The 17,147-nt window shown below is 29.9% G+C and overlaps 1 protein-coding gene across 1 annotated transcript in view; it reads left to right on the top strand.

Moving 5' to 3' along the window:
• Positions 1-17,147, top strand: part of LOC101235326 (uncharacterized) — a 61,183-nt gene that overhangs the window by 6,655 nt on the left and 37,381 nt on the right. The window contains exon 2 of the mRNA XM_065790816.1: positions 8,446-8,738. Within this exon, the coding sequence (XP_065646888.1) occupies positions 8,446-8,738 (293 nt within the window). The remainder of the gene's footprint in view (positions 1-8,445; positions 8,739-17,147) is intronic.

Raw genomic sequence — 17,147 nt, 5'->3', positions numbered from 1 at the left:
ATGCTTTCCTGACCTCCCTGGGTTTGAAGATTTTTTAAAAAAGCCATTTTTGACCAATTATTCGTTAAATTCCTATCCTTAATCGGAGTAAGGACCAACAAAACTAATTAATTTTTTTTTGTATGAGCTGGCTCTACTAAAAAGTAAGATTGGTATAAAATTTGAATTCAAAATATTTAAAATTTCTCAAGATATTCTCAAGACACATATTGAAACATAACCTGGTTTCTTTTAGAGACCTGGTTTTTATTATGTTTTTAATTGTATTTAATTGTCTAAATACTCCTCAATATTCATTGAAAAACTTAATAAAATTTGCATTTAGAATTGTTAAAATATTGTACTTAATAAAGATAAAAATTGAAAGAAAACTGTTGAAAATGTGAAAGACTTTTACTAAAGGTTTTACAAACACGTTTTGTAAATAATATACATAAAAAATTCAGCTAAATTTTTTCATAAAAAGTTAAACTTTTCTTACAGTTTATTAAGTATTTCTTTGGACCAGTTACATTTATAAAATGGAAAATTAACTCTGTATTCCTTCAAAATATATCTGGTAACTTTTATGTGGATATATTAATCTTAATTTTGTAAAATATATCTTGTAACTTTTCCTCTTTTATTGTTAAATTGATTAAGTCTTTTACCAATTTAATAGCTTTTTCACAACAGTCATTAAGACAGACTAATCTTTTTATAAACCTTTGCATATTTTTATAATTAGAATCATGACCACAAATCAGGTGGACTTTCTTACCACTTTGATAAGTAAGGAACTATTTTTCATTTTTGTCATCTCTTTAACCATACACAAATCATTACGAGTAGCAGAAACAATTTGACTTGATTGAAGAAAGTTTTTTGCATGAACTGAAGCTACATATAACACAGCCTTTGAAAATACTGTTTCTTCCTCTTGAGTTAAAAACTTTATGATTGGTTGAATAAGCTTCGTTGCCAAAATGTATAAAGCGTCTACCATAAATCTAGCATCATTATCAGCAGCTGGTTTGTGTAAAATAAATCCAGAAACTGCGTCACTTCCTTCCAATAAAAAAATGATATATTGACACAGATGTTTACAATCATTTCTAGGGAATGTGTTAAGTTCCAAAGCTTTTTTGCAAAAAGATAAACTTTTTTTAGCCATATCTTCTAATGGAATTCCACTAACTTTGCACCACGGAAACTTTGATAACTGATCCATGTTTTTTTAAACATTATCATAATGCAAGTAGCTTTGAATCTTGCATAAATAGATTTTGATGGACCTTTGCTTTCTGTTTTAGTGATTGCATTTGCTGCATGTAAAATATGTCGTTCTTGAGAATGTTTTTTACAAAGAAGTCTTAATAGAGGTCTATTTAAATTCTTCTAAAATACTTATACAACCCTTATTACAAACAGTGTTACATGCTGTTGTGTCAGCACAAATTCCAATTATAAAGCTTTCAATTATAAACTCTTCTATAACATTAAAACATGCCAGTGTTTGATCACATCCTTACCCTGATTGACATTTAATCGGGGAAGAGATATTATCAGGGATGAGGCAGCTCATCCTGTTGTTTTCCATTTGTATTTAAATCCCAGTCTGGACTTGTAACAACAATAGCTAGACGTTCGTTTACTACAGAAATATAGTCTTCATTTAAAGCCGTAACTTTTTCTTTTATCAATGTGAAAAATTAAATTACTATTTTTACATTTTTATTTTATTTATTCCTTTATTTTTTCTGATTTATTTACATATAAATCTTTTTTTATTTTTTCTACTTTTGTCTTTGAAGTTTTACTTCATTAAGATTAATATATCCACATCTTAAAAATAATGCTAATAATTCTGTCTGTATTCCAACAGAAATTTCAAAACGCCCACAAAATGTTGAAGTTTTTTTAATATGTTCGTCAATATCCACTGTTACTGTCACTATCTCATTTTATGTTATTTGATTATTTTTCAATTTCATCAGTTATTTATATTGAAATTCTTCATTATCAAAATTTTCTAACAAAAATAGTTTTTTATTTTCATTAACACAATTGCTATTTGATGAAAATTATTTTAACTTTGATGAAAATTATTTTAACTTTGATGAAAATTATTTTAACTTTGATGAAAATTATTTTAACTTTGATGAAAATTATTTTAACTTTGATGAAAATTATTTTAACTTTGATGAAAATTATTTTAACTTTGATGAAAATTGTTTTAACTTTGATGAAAATTATTTTAACTTTGATGAAAATTATTTTAACTTTGATGAAAATTATTTTAACTTTGATGAAAATTATTTTAACTTTGATGAAAATTATTTTAACTTTGATGAAAATTATTTTAACTTTGATGAAAATTATTTTAACTTTGATGAAAATCATTTTTTGTGGATGATTCTTCCTTTTGCTTGACTCCTTTCCTTTCAGAGCAAAACTCTGTTGGAATAAACATCTTGATATTTTTTGTCTATTTTGTCAATTATCATTTTCCTTTTTTAGTCTTCATAAAATAAAATATTGCATTCTTTTGCACCTTTTGATCAAATTATATCTTTTTCAATTATTTCATAATGTTTTGGGTGCCCTATGTCAAACAGTTCTTTTTCTAATGCCAAAAAATTATTTTCATGCAGCTTTTGTGTTTCCGTTTTTTTTTTGAATGATATGATACCAGTTTCTTATGATGATATATTAATTTGGAAACATTTTCCCTTAAATAATTTAATAAATTTTCATTTGTCATTTAGCTTAAATTTTTATATCAATAATTATGTAATAAACTGAGCATTGTTTATATCAATAGTTAATACTTCTGCAACCAATTTGTGGTATTCCAACCATAAGGCACGTTTTCTAAGAGCAGAAACAACACATTTGGGCTGATATGTTTTATCATTACATAACAGTTCGTGATTTATATCTAGATAGAAGAAGAAATTGTTTAAATATTTTCTATTGAAATCAGCAAAAAAATTTGTCTTTTATTTACGAGGTACATTTTAAAAATCAAATGCATTTTACAAAAATTATGTAAATTAGTAATTTATTTCAGTTAGTTTTTAAATTTTAGTTTATAATGAGATATGAAGATTGCACTTTTAAAAGGATAAACTAAGACATTTGCAACAAAGTATACTTGCCTTATGTCGCCAAAATATACGTCCATACAAACACAGAAAAAAAACACATAAAACACAATTAAAAATTTGGTGAGTATTTTGTTGTTGCAGCTAGCACAAGGTCATTCAAATGAGTGTCAGTCAGTCTTGTTCTGTAAACATTTTTTATTATTTTCATGGCTGAGAATGTTTGTTCGCATTGGTAACTAGTGCCATACATACAGATAAGTATATTTGCATGTTTTTTAAGAACTGGAAAACGTTCCTTCATGACAGCATGCCAGAAAATAATTAAATTTTTACCAAAAGTGCCATCTTCATCTTTTTTTGGTGCCTTTCTTCTCAACTCGTCGTCACATTGAAAGTTAATTAGTTCATCCTCTGCTTTTAAAATATCAGCTTCTTCAAAGTCCTTTAGAATACTAATATCATTCATATCAAAGTCAAATGGATAGCACAAAAAAAACAATATGCTTTTTTAAGTCTTCAAATTCATTAAATCTGTTTTCAAATTGATCATACAGAGCAGTCACTATTAATGAAAATGACGATAATATTTCCCTTGATGGTTGACATTCATTTAAAGTAGGAAAATGAGTACAACTACCAGATGCAAATTGAGTTTTGTACAAATTAAGTTTTGTCTTCATCACAGTGATGTGGTTGATCACCAACCTCTGCAGTTGATTACCATGAACTGCAGAGTTTCACAATCAACACTGCTAAACATTTGTTGAAACAAATTTTTCTGTTTTTCTAAACAGCTTTTCAATGAGTCGTATTTTATTTTTCTGGTTGTTAAATCAAGAGGATATATAGCATTGTACAATTCATGTTTTAATACGAAATGACGTTCAAACTTGGTTCCTTTCAGTTCACTAACAGTCTCATTACATATTAAACGTAGAGCATTGTTACTTGGTCCCTCAGTGAAGAAATAAATCAGTTCCCATTTTTCATTCCACTGACGTGCATATTTACGCTTCGCTTCATGTTTACCGGGCATATCTTTGCAAGTTAATGTGTGTATTTATCAGAGTTGCAACTTCTGAGTAAAGCGTCTAAACTCGATAACCGGTTACTCGATAACTGGTTATACTCGAGTAATTTTTGGTTATTCAATTTCCAAATATTGCGTCTTAAAAAACCGGTTATTTAAAACATTAAAGATTTGCCGACTATTTCTTTTATAATACTTATTTCGTAAAAAATCTAAACAATGTAGTATTTTTATTCAAGAAAAGTACGAAAAACATTCTAAAGACGATAACTTTTACCACTAGTATATTTGATATGAAATAGTTTTTACAGCGTTAAATTAATTAAATTGTTGTTTGAGTTAACAAATTCGAATGTTCTAATTATATTTGTCGTGCTTTTCGAATGTTTTTATTTTTGGAGAGAAATTTTTTAGCATGATTTAACTTTTAAGTATAAGGATCTTATTTGAAGTCTTAAAGTGCTACAGTGTTAGAGTGCATTAAAATTATTTTTTTACTACGTCTAAAATGGGGGCGACTGAATAAGTGCGAATTTCATTACTGCGAATCTGCATAATTGCGACTGGCATAAGTGCGAACTGGCATAAGTACGAACTGGCACAAGCGCGAACTGGCATAAGTGCGAATCACTTGCAAAAACTGGCATAAGTGCGAACTAGCACAAGCGCGAACTGGCATAAGTGCGCCAAAAGAATTTGCAAACATTGGCATAAGTGCGAACTGGAATAAGTGTGAACTGGCATAAGTGCGAAACAATTCCAAAAACTGGCATAAGTGCGAACTGGCACAAGCGCGAATTAGCATAAACGCGCCGAAAGAATTTGCAAACATTGGCATAAGTTCAAATTGGCATAAGTGGCGATATGGCAAGTTCGCACTTATGCCAACTCGCACTTATGCCAATGTTTACAAATTCTTTCGGCGCACTTATGCCAGTTCGCGCTTGTGCCAGTTCGCACTTATGCCAGTTTTTGCAATTGATTCGCACATATGCCAGTTCGCACTTATGCCAGTTCGCACTTATGCCAATGTTTGCAAATTCTTTCGGCGCACTTATGCCAGTTTGCGCTTGTGCCAGTTCGCACATATGCCAGTCTTTGCAACTGCTTCGCACTTATGCAGATTCGCAGTTATGAAATTCGCACATATTCAGCCTCCTCCTAAAATGACAAGATCTGGTGTTTGGGAGTATTTTATAAGGAGGCTTTATAATTTTTACAGCCTGGACAACAACTAAAAGGCCCACAACTACACTTCTTTGTATATTATGCAGTTAGGTGGCTTGGGACCCACAAATTATGTAGCAAAGGCCCACAATTGGGCCGCGGCCCACAATTTGCCGACCTCTGGTTTAGCGTATATTCTTAATGAAAAAATACATAGCTATTTTATGTTGACAAAAAAGGATACAATTTGATTTCCAACGAGGAAGTTGAGGTTTAAAGTTGATCGGACTTGAAAAATGATCGTCTAAAATTTTCTGGAAAAAAAAAAAAGTAATAGTGAAGTTCAATAACTTTCAGGGTTTGATGATCGTCAATGAATTTTAACTAATCAGAAAATAAATAAGTGAGTGCATCAATACTTATTTTTGTAGAAGAAGTGATTACTTTACAGGGGCGGGTTTTGTCATTCGCCAAGGAGGATGCTAAAAAGGTCTTAAAAAAAAAAAATTAAAAATGGTCCGCATATTTTCATTTATAAGTAACTTTCTTTTTTAATTTTTTTTACTTTAGTGTCATAATCAAGTTCATATACGTATAATTACGTATAATAGTCAACTTCCTTCATCAGTATAGTAGTACAATTCTCTATAATAGTCAATTTACAAAAGAATATTTTTAGAAAAAAGTCCCAAGGAGGGAGGGGGGGCTACTACTCTCATGCTCCCCCACCCCCACCCCCACCTAAAACCCGCCACTGTTACTTCATGTTGAGAAAGAGTTATTTGAAAATGTACTGAATTTTATATTGTGTATCATCATGTATTTCGGCGTTTAAACTTCGTAAAATTAAACTTACAAAAGTATATAAGTATATGGCTAGGGCGAGAAGAAAACAAGCTCAGTCTTATCGCTAACCTCCATAGAAGTATAAATAAAAAAAAAAAAAAAAAAAGACGTAACTTTATTACTTACAAAATAATTTACACTATATCACGATATATTACAATGCAAATATATGTGAATATAAATATGAGTAGCTTTTAATTTAACTTTTTTTAACTTGTTTTATTTTATTAATGCAGCATACATTTTGAACATTGTTTATATAACTTATTTCTATATAAACAAATACAATAGTTCTTTAAAAGTAAGGTGGACGTTTTTACAGGTAACATCTGTTTTGAGTCATTTCGCGTAAGACTCGTTTTTTACGGACTTACTAAAGACGGGTGCCTGAAAAAAACGTCAGAATAATTTTTTAAAATAAATAAACATCATCACAAGATAAATCAAACAATATAAAAAAAAACTTCAATTTTGTCATTTTAATTTTCATATTTAATTTTTAAAAAGCACAAATTTTATCCGGAATTAGGGGCCTATGTCCCTAATATCAGATGCATATAAAGTATAAAAAAACACACACAATGAATACTATAGGGTAAATTAGTTAAGTTAATCTATTTACGAAATGGAATTGTTTTAATTCAAAAAGAAAGTATATTATTTTATTCGCGCTCATTAAAAATAAGTTCCATAGTTGGACGATAATCAACAACACATGCAATGCATGACCAATTAGAACACTGCCTACATGCAAGCTATTAGTTATCTAAGCTACTCACCCAATGATTTTCGCAAGAGTAACAAAGACAATCATCAGATACCAAAATGCTTTTTGAAGTTTGAGGTAATTACCTCTGATTTATTTTTAAATCAGTTTAAATTCAAGTTTAAAATCTCTGATTTTAAACTTGAATTAAACTGGGATTTCCAAAGTATAATTTCCAATATTTTATATAAACGAATACGTACCAAAACGTAATAAAATGTTAAGTAAATAGTAGAAAAATCAACAAAATAAGTAAGAATAAACTTTTTATAAATGTAAATAAGTAAAGGCAAAGTTATTAATTCATATTATTAATAACAACATAATACCTCATCTAATGAAAAAATTACGGTTTTTAATTTACTTTTAAAAAGGCGAAAAGTAATGCGTAGCTCAAAATCAAAATTCAGCAAAACAATTTTATTTCAAAAGTATGATGAGCGATAGGCAATGCAAAATTAATTAAAGTTCGTTTGACAAAAAAGTTCATATAAAAAATCAGTATTTCTCAAGTTGTATTTGTTGATAGGTTAAAAATATTTTTAAAGACAGATAGGAACAAGTCATTTTAAGTATACAAAGTATAAAACATATATATTTAGCTCGTATATATTTAAATTTTTCATTTCAACAAAATAATATTTTGTGTTAAAAAAGCAATTTGCAAAGCAGATTGAACGGATTGCATGTTTCTGACGGCTATAAAGACGTTGCAACTTACTTTTTTCTGTACTACCCCAGGCAATATTAGCATAATTTAAATGAATAATAAAGTTTGATTAAAAGTGTATAAATGAATAATGAAGTTTGATTAAAATTTTCTTATTGAGGTAGATTCGTGCTTTACATAAAACACCTATGTTTTTTGAAATTTTAGTGTTTATGTAATCGTTATGATGATTCCAAGTGATGTTTTCATCAAGATAAACACATAACAATTTTGTTACGGAATCCCTTTTTATTTCAATTTGATCGATAAAAATTTGAGGTAAGTTTAATGTCAAAAACCGCTTTTTGGAAAGCGAATAAAATAAGGTCCACTTTGTTTTATTAGTATTTAGTGCTTTAAACCGCTGTTCTTTTTAATGCTTAAAAAAAGTAAAAAATTTTAATAAAAGTTTTAATAAAAATCTTAATAAAAGTTTTTAATGCTTCTATTCATCAAGGTGTATTCCCCGAACAGTTAAAAATTGCCAAAATTACTCCTAAGTGCAAAGGACAAATCAATTATTAGTTACTATCGCCCTATTTCTGTTTTTTCCACATTTTCAAAAATTTTAGAAAGAATTAGTTTACATTAATTAATTCGGTTTTAAAATGGATAGCTCAACTGAACATGCAATTATCCAATTTGTACGTGAAATCTCAAAATCATTTGAAAAATCACAATATACGTTATTTGCCAAGTATCACGTTGAACTCGTGTGTTGACTGATGAGAATAGCTTAAGAAATAAGTATGAGTTTCTACTTAAGATAATAATTTTGACTAAAAGATTATATAGAACATTTAGATTATAATTTAATCTTATAAATTTACTTTTTTAGATTAGTATTGCTGTTCTACATATATTATTGGATACAGTGTTCTCTGATGTCATACCGACACGTTACAACAGTACTTATGTTAACACATTTACTGATGTCAATATTGCGGGTATACCTTTTATAACTGTGTTCAGTTATACTCAAATTCTAGATGAAAATAGCTTATTTAATCAAAATATGGATGATGGCTGCTATCACAAAAATGAGAAGCTCAAAGAACCTGCTAAAAATTATAGATTAATTCAATTCAGAAATCCTAAAATCAGACATTTTAAAGTGCTCGATACATTCCAGTAAATTTAATTTCATTCATTATTTGAGACTTTATTTTTTATATGATTACTTGTTTGATTTTTTATGCAGTTACTTATACAATATCTCATCTCATATCTTCTTATATTGATAATGTTGTCATTATTTATCAATATTAGTTCAATTATAAGTAGATGTTCAATTATAAGTAAGATGTAGTTCAATTGTAAGACAGGATTTGATAACCACTGAGTCAAAAATCTATTAAAAAAAAAAAATCAGAATAAAATGGAGACTTATAATCTGTTCAGATTATTTAACTTTAACAATTAATCAACTCAAAACTAATAGTATTTTTAATTTTCCAGAAAACTAAAAAAAAATCATTGGGAAATTCACTTTTGATTAAAGTATTAATATTAAGAAAAAATGATTCAAATCAAAAGTCAAAAGCGCTAATAAAATAATTACAAAAATTTTAGTACGAAACTTTGAATTCAAAAAAAAAAACTTTTGAATTTTAACCAAGAGACTCTGTTATTGCTCACGTATAATCAACATTCAAAATGGTTCTCATAGGGTGTTTCATTGATATAGGATTCTAGTATGGCAAAAAAAGCATACGGAAAATTTGTATCATTTATCAGTTATCTCCATTATGTTTAGTCAGAGATAATAGTTATAGAAAGGTAGTTATAACTTTTATCTTGGCCTACTTAAATACCCAGCCGGACTTGCCTACAAGATAAATAGTATGCCAGTTCTTAGTCAAGTTTTATATTCTCTAAAATTGAAGATTGTCTAACAAATCTTTTTGATGCTAATTTTAAAATTTGTGCTTTTATCACAGATAAAAATTCAACCAATATACTTGCATTTAAAAAACTCATTAAAAAGTACAATTCTACAGAGAAATTTGGGACAAAATATAATGTACACATTATTTGATAGTTTACATATTTAAACAACATCAGAACAACATCTATTACATTCAAATAGGTTTATTTTTCTGCTGGAGATATTCGTTGGTAGTTATTTCACTAAGTTAATGAAAGAGATAACTTACTGCCTGCTAATTTAGGAAAGCTTCCAAACCTCCAAACAAAAATAAAATAAGAAATGCTGTTGTTGCAAATGAACAAAAGCCTGAATTTTTAAATGCTTTTGCATAATATGTAAGAGAATGGTATAATGCAAATTTACGAGGATGTCACAAATTGTCACAGATATCTAATAGACTAATTGTCACATTAAAAGAAACTGCGTCTTTAACCGAAGATTTTTTATCAGAAGAATATGATTACATTTTAACCAGCAATTTCAAACTGATCCTCTTGAAAAACATTTTGGAAAACTTAGGCAGATTAGTGATGGAAGATTTCTAGTTAGTTTGCTTGAAGTTGAAAGTTTCAAAAGAATAATCAGCATTAAATCTCTAATTAAAGAATGGCATTGAATAAATGGTTTAATAATAAAGTACCAGTAAATAATGATGCAAAAGAACTAGAAACAACTTTAAGTTTATTACAAAATAAAAATATAAATTATGTGAAATGTAATATGGCGAATATAATTTATGTGAAAGTTCAAAGGAAGTTGTTATTCATGTTGATGGGTATATAACAAAAAAAATTAAATTTAAATTTAAATTTTCTTTGTGTCAAAATCTTGTTTAAACTAACAAAATATCTTCATTTTAAATGGAAATACTCTAAAGGGGAGGTTTAACTGAACCTAGTGAAAGCATAGTAGATTATGTTTGCTCCTTATTTTGCATATTAGACCATTTAGAAAGAAGAAAATCGTGTATTCACACAACTGTTATTAATACATTTTATAATAATGAACAATCAATTCAAAATGGAAAAATTAAAAAAGATGAAGTAGAAGCCTTTAAAAATTGACACAACAAAAAATAAAATTTTTTATTATATTTATGTTTTGCTATAGACTATTGTTTGATTTCTGGATATTTAATTTTTTATTTAGCTTTGCTTATCCATAAAAAAACAACCAATGGGGCATTATTCGGTACGGTCTCAGGTATCACCAGATGTAAAAATTAAAATCTAATCTCTATAGCCAAAGGAGAAAAACACATTTAGAGTTTATAGCACTTTATGCTACTGATCGCACTTGAAGCCCCGTTGTAGATCTATTTTGTTTGTTTTTTCACTTTTGGGTTATGGAGTTTTTAAAAACTATCAAAAACTCTTTAAATATATGTGTTGGCTATAACCTGACCAAAAATCAGCTCTTTAACACTTGTGGTTGGTTACAGGGACCTAAAGTATAGAGTATGGCAATAAAAGCCTCTTTAAAAAGAGACAAAGGATGCTTTACGTTTTTATTCTAACCTTATTATCAACTATGGAAGTTTTAAAATTTAATAGAATTAAGCCTTGACATGTACCTTTCAGGCAAAAAAAAAGAAACAAGGTATCGTTTATCTGTGCAAAGGTATAGCTCTTAAAGTAGGAATTTCGCCTTTGAAAAAACGGACAAAATATAGCAAATTTTGTGATTTTTATCTTTTTTAAAGATTCAAAGTTACATCAAATAACTTATTTAGTAACAATATCATGTGACTAGTTGATATGGGATTCTATGGTTGTTAGACTTCACATTTGTGTGTACTTTGTCTGCAAAAAAATGCTTTTTTGTCAGACAAAGTACACATAGTACAGACAAAGTTTGTATAGAATATGGGGTAGAAAACACATAGTTAGAGGCATTTTTTCTAATTGTTCTGAATTTAAAACATATAAAAACCTCTTTATATTTTAGTTGTTCAACTCACAGGTTTGCTTTGTTGTTTTTGTTTAAAATGATTGTTATGTTAATGGGATTTATGTATACTTATATGTTTTGTATTACACTATATATATACTTTATGTATTTTGTTTTTTTGTTATTGGCTAGTATTATTATAGCTCTTTTGAGCCAACATAATTAATTTGGTTATTCTTTACAAAAGAGCTAATATTATTATGAAATAAAAGAAAGATGGAGCGGTTCATGTAACCTGATTGACTTGGTATAGATCCGAACTCAACAGATGCAGAAAAAACATACAACCATTGGTTAAGAACATTTTACAACTTTGTAAGTACAGTTGATGATAACTCCATTAAACTTAATCTTCTAATAAACCATATTGAACCTAATGTCTATGAATTCATATCAGAATTTGATGATTTTGAACAAGCAACAAGTATTCTCGAGTCTAACTACATAAAACCAAAGAATGAAATATTTACCAGACACATTTTATCAACACGGAAGCAAAAACCGAGTGAATCAATAGATCAATTCCTAAATGAACTTAAAAATTTGTCTAAGGACTGTAAGTTCACTGCTGTAAGTGCTGAGCAATATAAATCTGAAATGATTCGCGATGCGTTTATAAATGGCTTACTCTCCAACGTTATACGCCAACGCTTACTAGAAAACAAAACATTAGACCTTTCATCAGCCTTTGACCAAGCTAGATCTTTAGACGTCACCCAACAAAATTAAAAACTTATACTCACAACCAACTATACCTATCTCTGCCTCTATTCAGGAAATCAAATCATCTTTGCAAAATCAATCCATGACTGATAATCACTTAGCTGCTATAGTAAAATCAAAACAATTGTGCTGGTTTTGTGGAAATATAAGACATCCACGTGCTAAATGTCCTGCTCGTGAAGCTATCTGTCACAAATGTAAAAAAGTTGTTCATTTTGAGAAACTTTGCAGATCATTTAGTGTTTCTGCTGCCGTTCCTAAAATTGATGATGATTACTTCTTTGCCACCATATCAACTTCGGCAAACTCTCCCTTCAGAGTCTGTCATAGCATCATTATTACTGACAAGTATAAAGCAGAAGCTTTAATTGATAGTGGGAGTACAAAAAAAAGTTTCATTAATAATAAACTAGTGGCTCTACTCAATTTAGATGTTATTTATGAACAGAGTGTAATCGGAATGGCATCAGCTTCTTTATCAGCAAAATCACATGGATATTGCTATGTTTCAATAACTCTTCAAAACAAAATCTATAACAAAGTCAAGTTGCATGTGCTAGATAACTTATGTATAGTTATTATTCTTGGCACAGATTTTCAAGAGTTGCATGAAAGTATTACCATTAAGTATGGTGGGAAAAGACCATCCATAACATTCGCAGCTTTAACAACAATGAAAACTGAACCTGCTGAATTATTTGCTAATCTCACGAAAGATTGTCGACCGATTGCCACTAGATCTAGAAATTATTCTCAAAGAGATAAAGAATTTATTAAATCTGAAATCCATCGCCTGGTCCAAGCAAGAATAATAGAGCCTAGTAATTCACCTTGGCGTGCCCAGGTCCTAGTATTAAATGAAAAGACTAAACGTCGTATGGTTGTTGATTATTCTGAAAATATTAATAAGTATACTCAATGGGACGCATATCCTCTACCTAAGATTGAAACGATTGTAAGCATAATTTCCAAATACAAAATTTATAGTACTCTTGACCTTTGCTCAGCATACTACCAAATACCTTTATCAAAAAAAGATCGACCATATACTGCCTTTGAAATTGACAATAAGTTGTGGCAATATACTATAATGCCTTTTGGAGTTACCAATGGATCTGCATGTTTTCGACGCAAAATAGATAACTTTGTTAGAACATATAAACTAACTGACTGCTTTCCTTTCATTTATAACATTACGATACGTGGTAATAGTCAGAAAGAACATGATGAAAATCTACTTAAGTTCAGATTAGCAGCCATTGATGCTAATCTGAACTTAAGTAGATTAAGGGATTACATTTAATGAAGAGAAGTGTGTATTTTCAACTGAGACCTTAGATTTTTTAGGTTACCGTATATCTTATGGATCCTTGAAACCAGATCCTCAGAGATTTGCTCCTCTCATTAAATTACCTCCACCTGATAATGCAAAGTCTTTACAGCGTATTATTGGAATGTACTCATACTATGCAAAATGGATAAGAAAGTTTTCAGATAAAATTAGACCTTTGAAATCTGTTACCCAATTCCCACTCAATCAGCAGCAAATATCAGCTTTTGAAACATTAAAATATGAGCTTGTTCAATCTTCCATGCAAACCATTGATATACCTTTTACTGTAGAGTAAAAGGTACATTCTCATCAATGTTCGAGATGGAAGGCCTGTTGCCTTCCATTCACGAACCCTTCAAGGGAGTGAACAATAATATTCAACAGTGGAGAAAGAAGCTCAAGCGATAGTCGAAGCCATAAATCATTGGCGCCATTTTCTTTTGGGTTGACATTTTATTCTCATCACTGACCAACGATCTGTGGCATTTATGTAAGATTATAAATCAAGCAGTAAAATAAAGAATGATAAAATAATGCGTTGGAGAATAGCCTTGTCTCCATATTCTTATGATATCTACTATCGCCCTGGCCAATGTAATAGTGGTCCCGATACATTTACTCGTATTAGATGTGCAGCAATAAGTTCAGAATCATTATATGATTTGCATGCTGCACTTTGCCATCCTGGTGTTACTCGCCTCCATCATTTTATTCGATCAAGAAACCTCCCTTATTCAGTAGAAGATGTAAAACAAATATGTAAAGATTGTAGAATATGCAAAGAAATAAAACCCAAGTACTATCGCCCAAATGACGTGCACCTAATTAAGGCAACCCAGCCATTCTAACGTATATCTATTGACTTCAAAGGTCCATTACCTTCTTCTACCCTTAACAATATATGCTAACAATTGTAGACGAATACTCACGTTTTCCTTTTGCTTATCCTGTAAAAGATGTGACAACTCAGACAGTAATAAACTGTTTAGCTGATCTTTTTTCTATGTTTGGTATGCTTAGTTATGTTCATTCTGATCGTGGATCCTCATTAATATCCTCTGAATTAAAGCACTGGTTCCTATCAAAAGAGATTGCAACTAGCAAAACAACCCCTTACAACCCGAATGGAAATGGGAAAGTTGAAAGATACAATGGAATTATTTGGAAACCAATATTACTCACTCTTAAATCTCGAAATCTGCCTATATCATTATAGAAAAGAGTTCTACCTGATGCACTTCATGCTACAAGATCCCTATTATGTACGTCTACTAACTGAAGTCCACATGAACGTCTTTTCAATTTTCAACGAAGATCATCATCTGGGTCCTCAATTCCTTCATGGCTTGTCAAACCGGGACCTGTACTTATAAAAAGAAATGCGATGCTAAGTAAATATGAAGATTCAGTGAATGAGGTTCAACTCATCGAAGCAAATCCTCATTATGCTCATGTGAGATTTCCTAGTCGTCACGAGACAACAGTGTCTACTAAACTGCTGGCTCCCATTGGAACAACTCCTATAATACACATATTAAACAACAATTTAGAAGTAACAGCCATCGATAACTATCACCAAACCCCTAATGATAGCAATTAAACTCCTTTAATCTCCGAAAAGGGACTAGAAAACAAAGTGAATCCTAAAGAACAAATTAACACTATGCCTCGTAGATCTTCGCGAATTTCTAAAGCACCAGAAAAACTTAACTTATAAATACCCCTGAACACTTTTAAGAGGAGGGTGAATGTTATGTTAATGTGATTTATGTATACATATATGTTTTGTGTTACACTGTATATATACTATATGTATTTTGTTTTTTTGTTATATGTTAGTATTATTATAGCTCTTTTGACCCAACATAATTAATTTGGTTATTCTTTACAATGATTGACCAAATATTGGAAATACACACAATAATAAAAACTTTTTTAAATTTAAATAAGAAATATTTCTTTAGTGAAATGGGTTTTAACAAGATATCAAACAAAAGAAAATCCCATTTAACCTTTATCTTTCATTGAAAAAACACATACATACAGACATGAAATGATTTCTTTAAAAAAAAATTACTTTATGGTGGTGTTATAATGTTTATTACTTTTCCTTCAAATTGCTGTTGAGATTTTTTATTTAGTACTTGCAAAATAAGATATATACTTTTGATTAACTTTTTTGTAAACTTTATGAAACTATAAATAAATTAGTATAGTTTATAATATAAACAAAAATTTCAGACAAGAATATTTTTTATTAACAAATGTTATATTAAGTACTTTTAGAATGAACTTCTAGAAATCATTGTTTAACTGTTTAAAAAAAAATGAATTATTTAAAAAATCGAATTCAAAGATGCTTGCTGTTATAGTCAATAACAAATTTTAGCAACTGGCCTCCATAACCAGAGTGATCAGGGTTTCTTTTGTACCTTGCCCATTGAGCACTGAAGATTGAATGCAAGGCTTTTGTTGATTGCTCACTAAAAGTACTCAATGCTGTACCCTTTAGAGCAATAAATTCAGGAATATGGTAGAACAATGCATGGGCTTTTGGGGTGATTGAAATTGGGAGTTGAAGACATGAGTTCTTAAAGTCTTTAATATGTTGAACAAATGCAGTATTTAGTGTCCTTTTAAAACAGGAGCTAACAAAACTCTTAAAATGTTGGAATGTTTTCTCAAAACCAAGCATATACCTGCCGGCCTGCAGCTCTTGCATATGCCAGCAATATGTCTTGCATATGCAAGCATATGCCAGCCTGCCTTTACATTTTCAACAATTCTTTGCAAAACATCCATATTCTTTAAAAGCTTATGACAATCATTCCCAGCAAACTCTCCACCATGATAAGGTTGTAATTTCAATTTGAGAAGTAATGGCCAATCTTTGCCTTTAGGTCATATCTTTAGCATTGATTTGTAGAGCTGATTTACAATGCCAAGCAGGAGATGAAGCTCCATTGGGGGAATAAACTCAATAACTTGTTTTACATCTTCTTGGTTAAACAATAGGTTATGAACAACATTATGAAAATCCTTTGCGCACATTTTTCCATTCTCTTTCTCGATGAATGCTTTGTATTGCAACCTAATGGATCTGAAGTTTCTTGGAGTTCCCTGTTCTTTAAGGTCACTAGATTTAACATCACACCAAACAGTAAGGGTGTTTGCTTGAGTGAGACTGAATGTTATAGATGATATTGGCGAACTTTATGTCACATGCAATAAAGAAAGGCTTATTAATTTTCCCAAATAAACTTTAATTTTTTTTGAGAATTTCATAAGTTTCTGAAACATTTATAGCAACAACAACAAGTAGCTGACGCTTGGCACTTGCTTGTTTCCCATGTTCTACAGTCAGTAAGCTTTTGTCATTTGAGGCTGAACTTGCTTTGACATTTTGACATCTGCAATTGGAGATAACACTCAAGCTGAACTTGAGGAAAGATCCTCCACCATCCATACCTAGTTTAATGAGAGGCGGTGAAATGACTACTCTAACTCTGAGAATTGAGTTATAACAATCCCTTAAACTCTTGCAGTGAACAACCTTCGCCAAATAATCAGTTTTTGTTGATGGTCTAGTAAGTGAGATTTTAGA

The sequence above is a fragment of the Hydra vulgaris genome, chromosome 02 (assembly GCF_038396675.1).
Source record: "Hydra vulgaris chromosome 02, alternate assembly HydraT2T_AEP".
Classification (NCBI taxonomy): domain Eukaryota; kingdom Metazoa; phylum Cnidaria; class Hydrozoa; order Anthoathecata; family Hydridae; genus Hydra; species Hydra vulgaris.
Note: the sequence above shows the minus strand (reverse complement) of the source record. Positions and strands in the feature narration are given on the sequence as shown.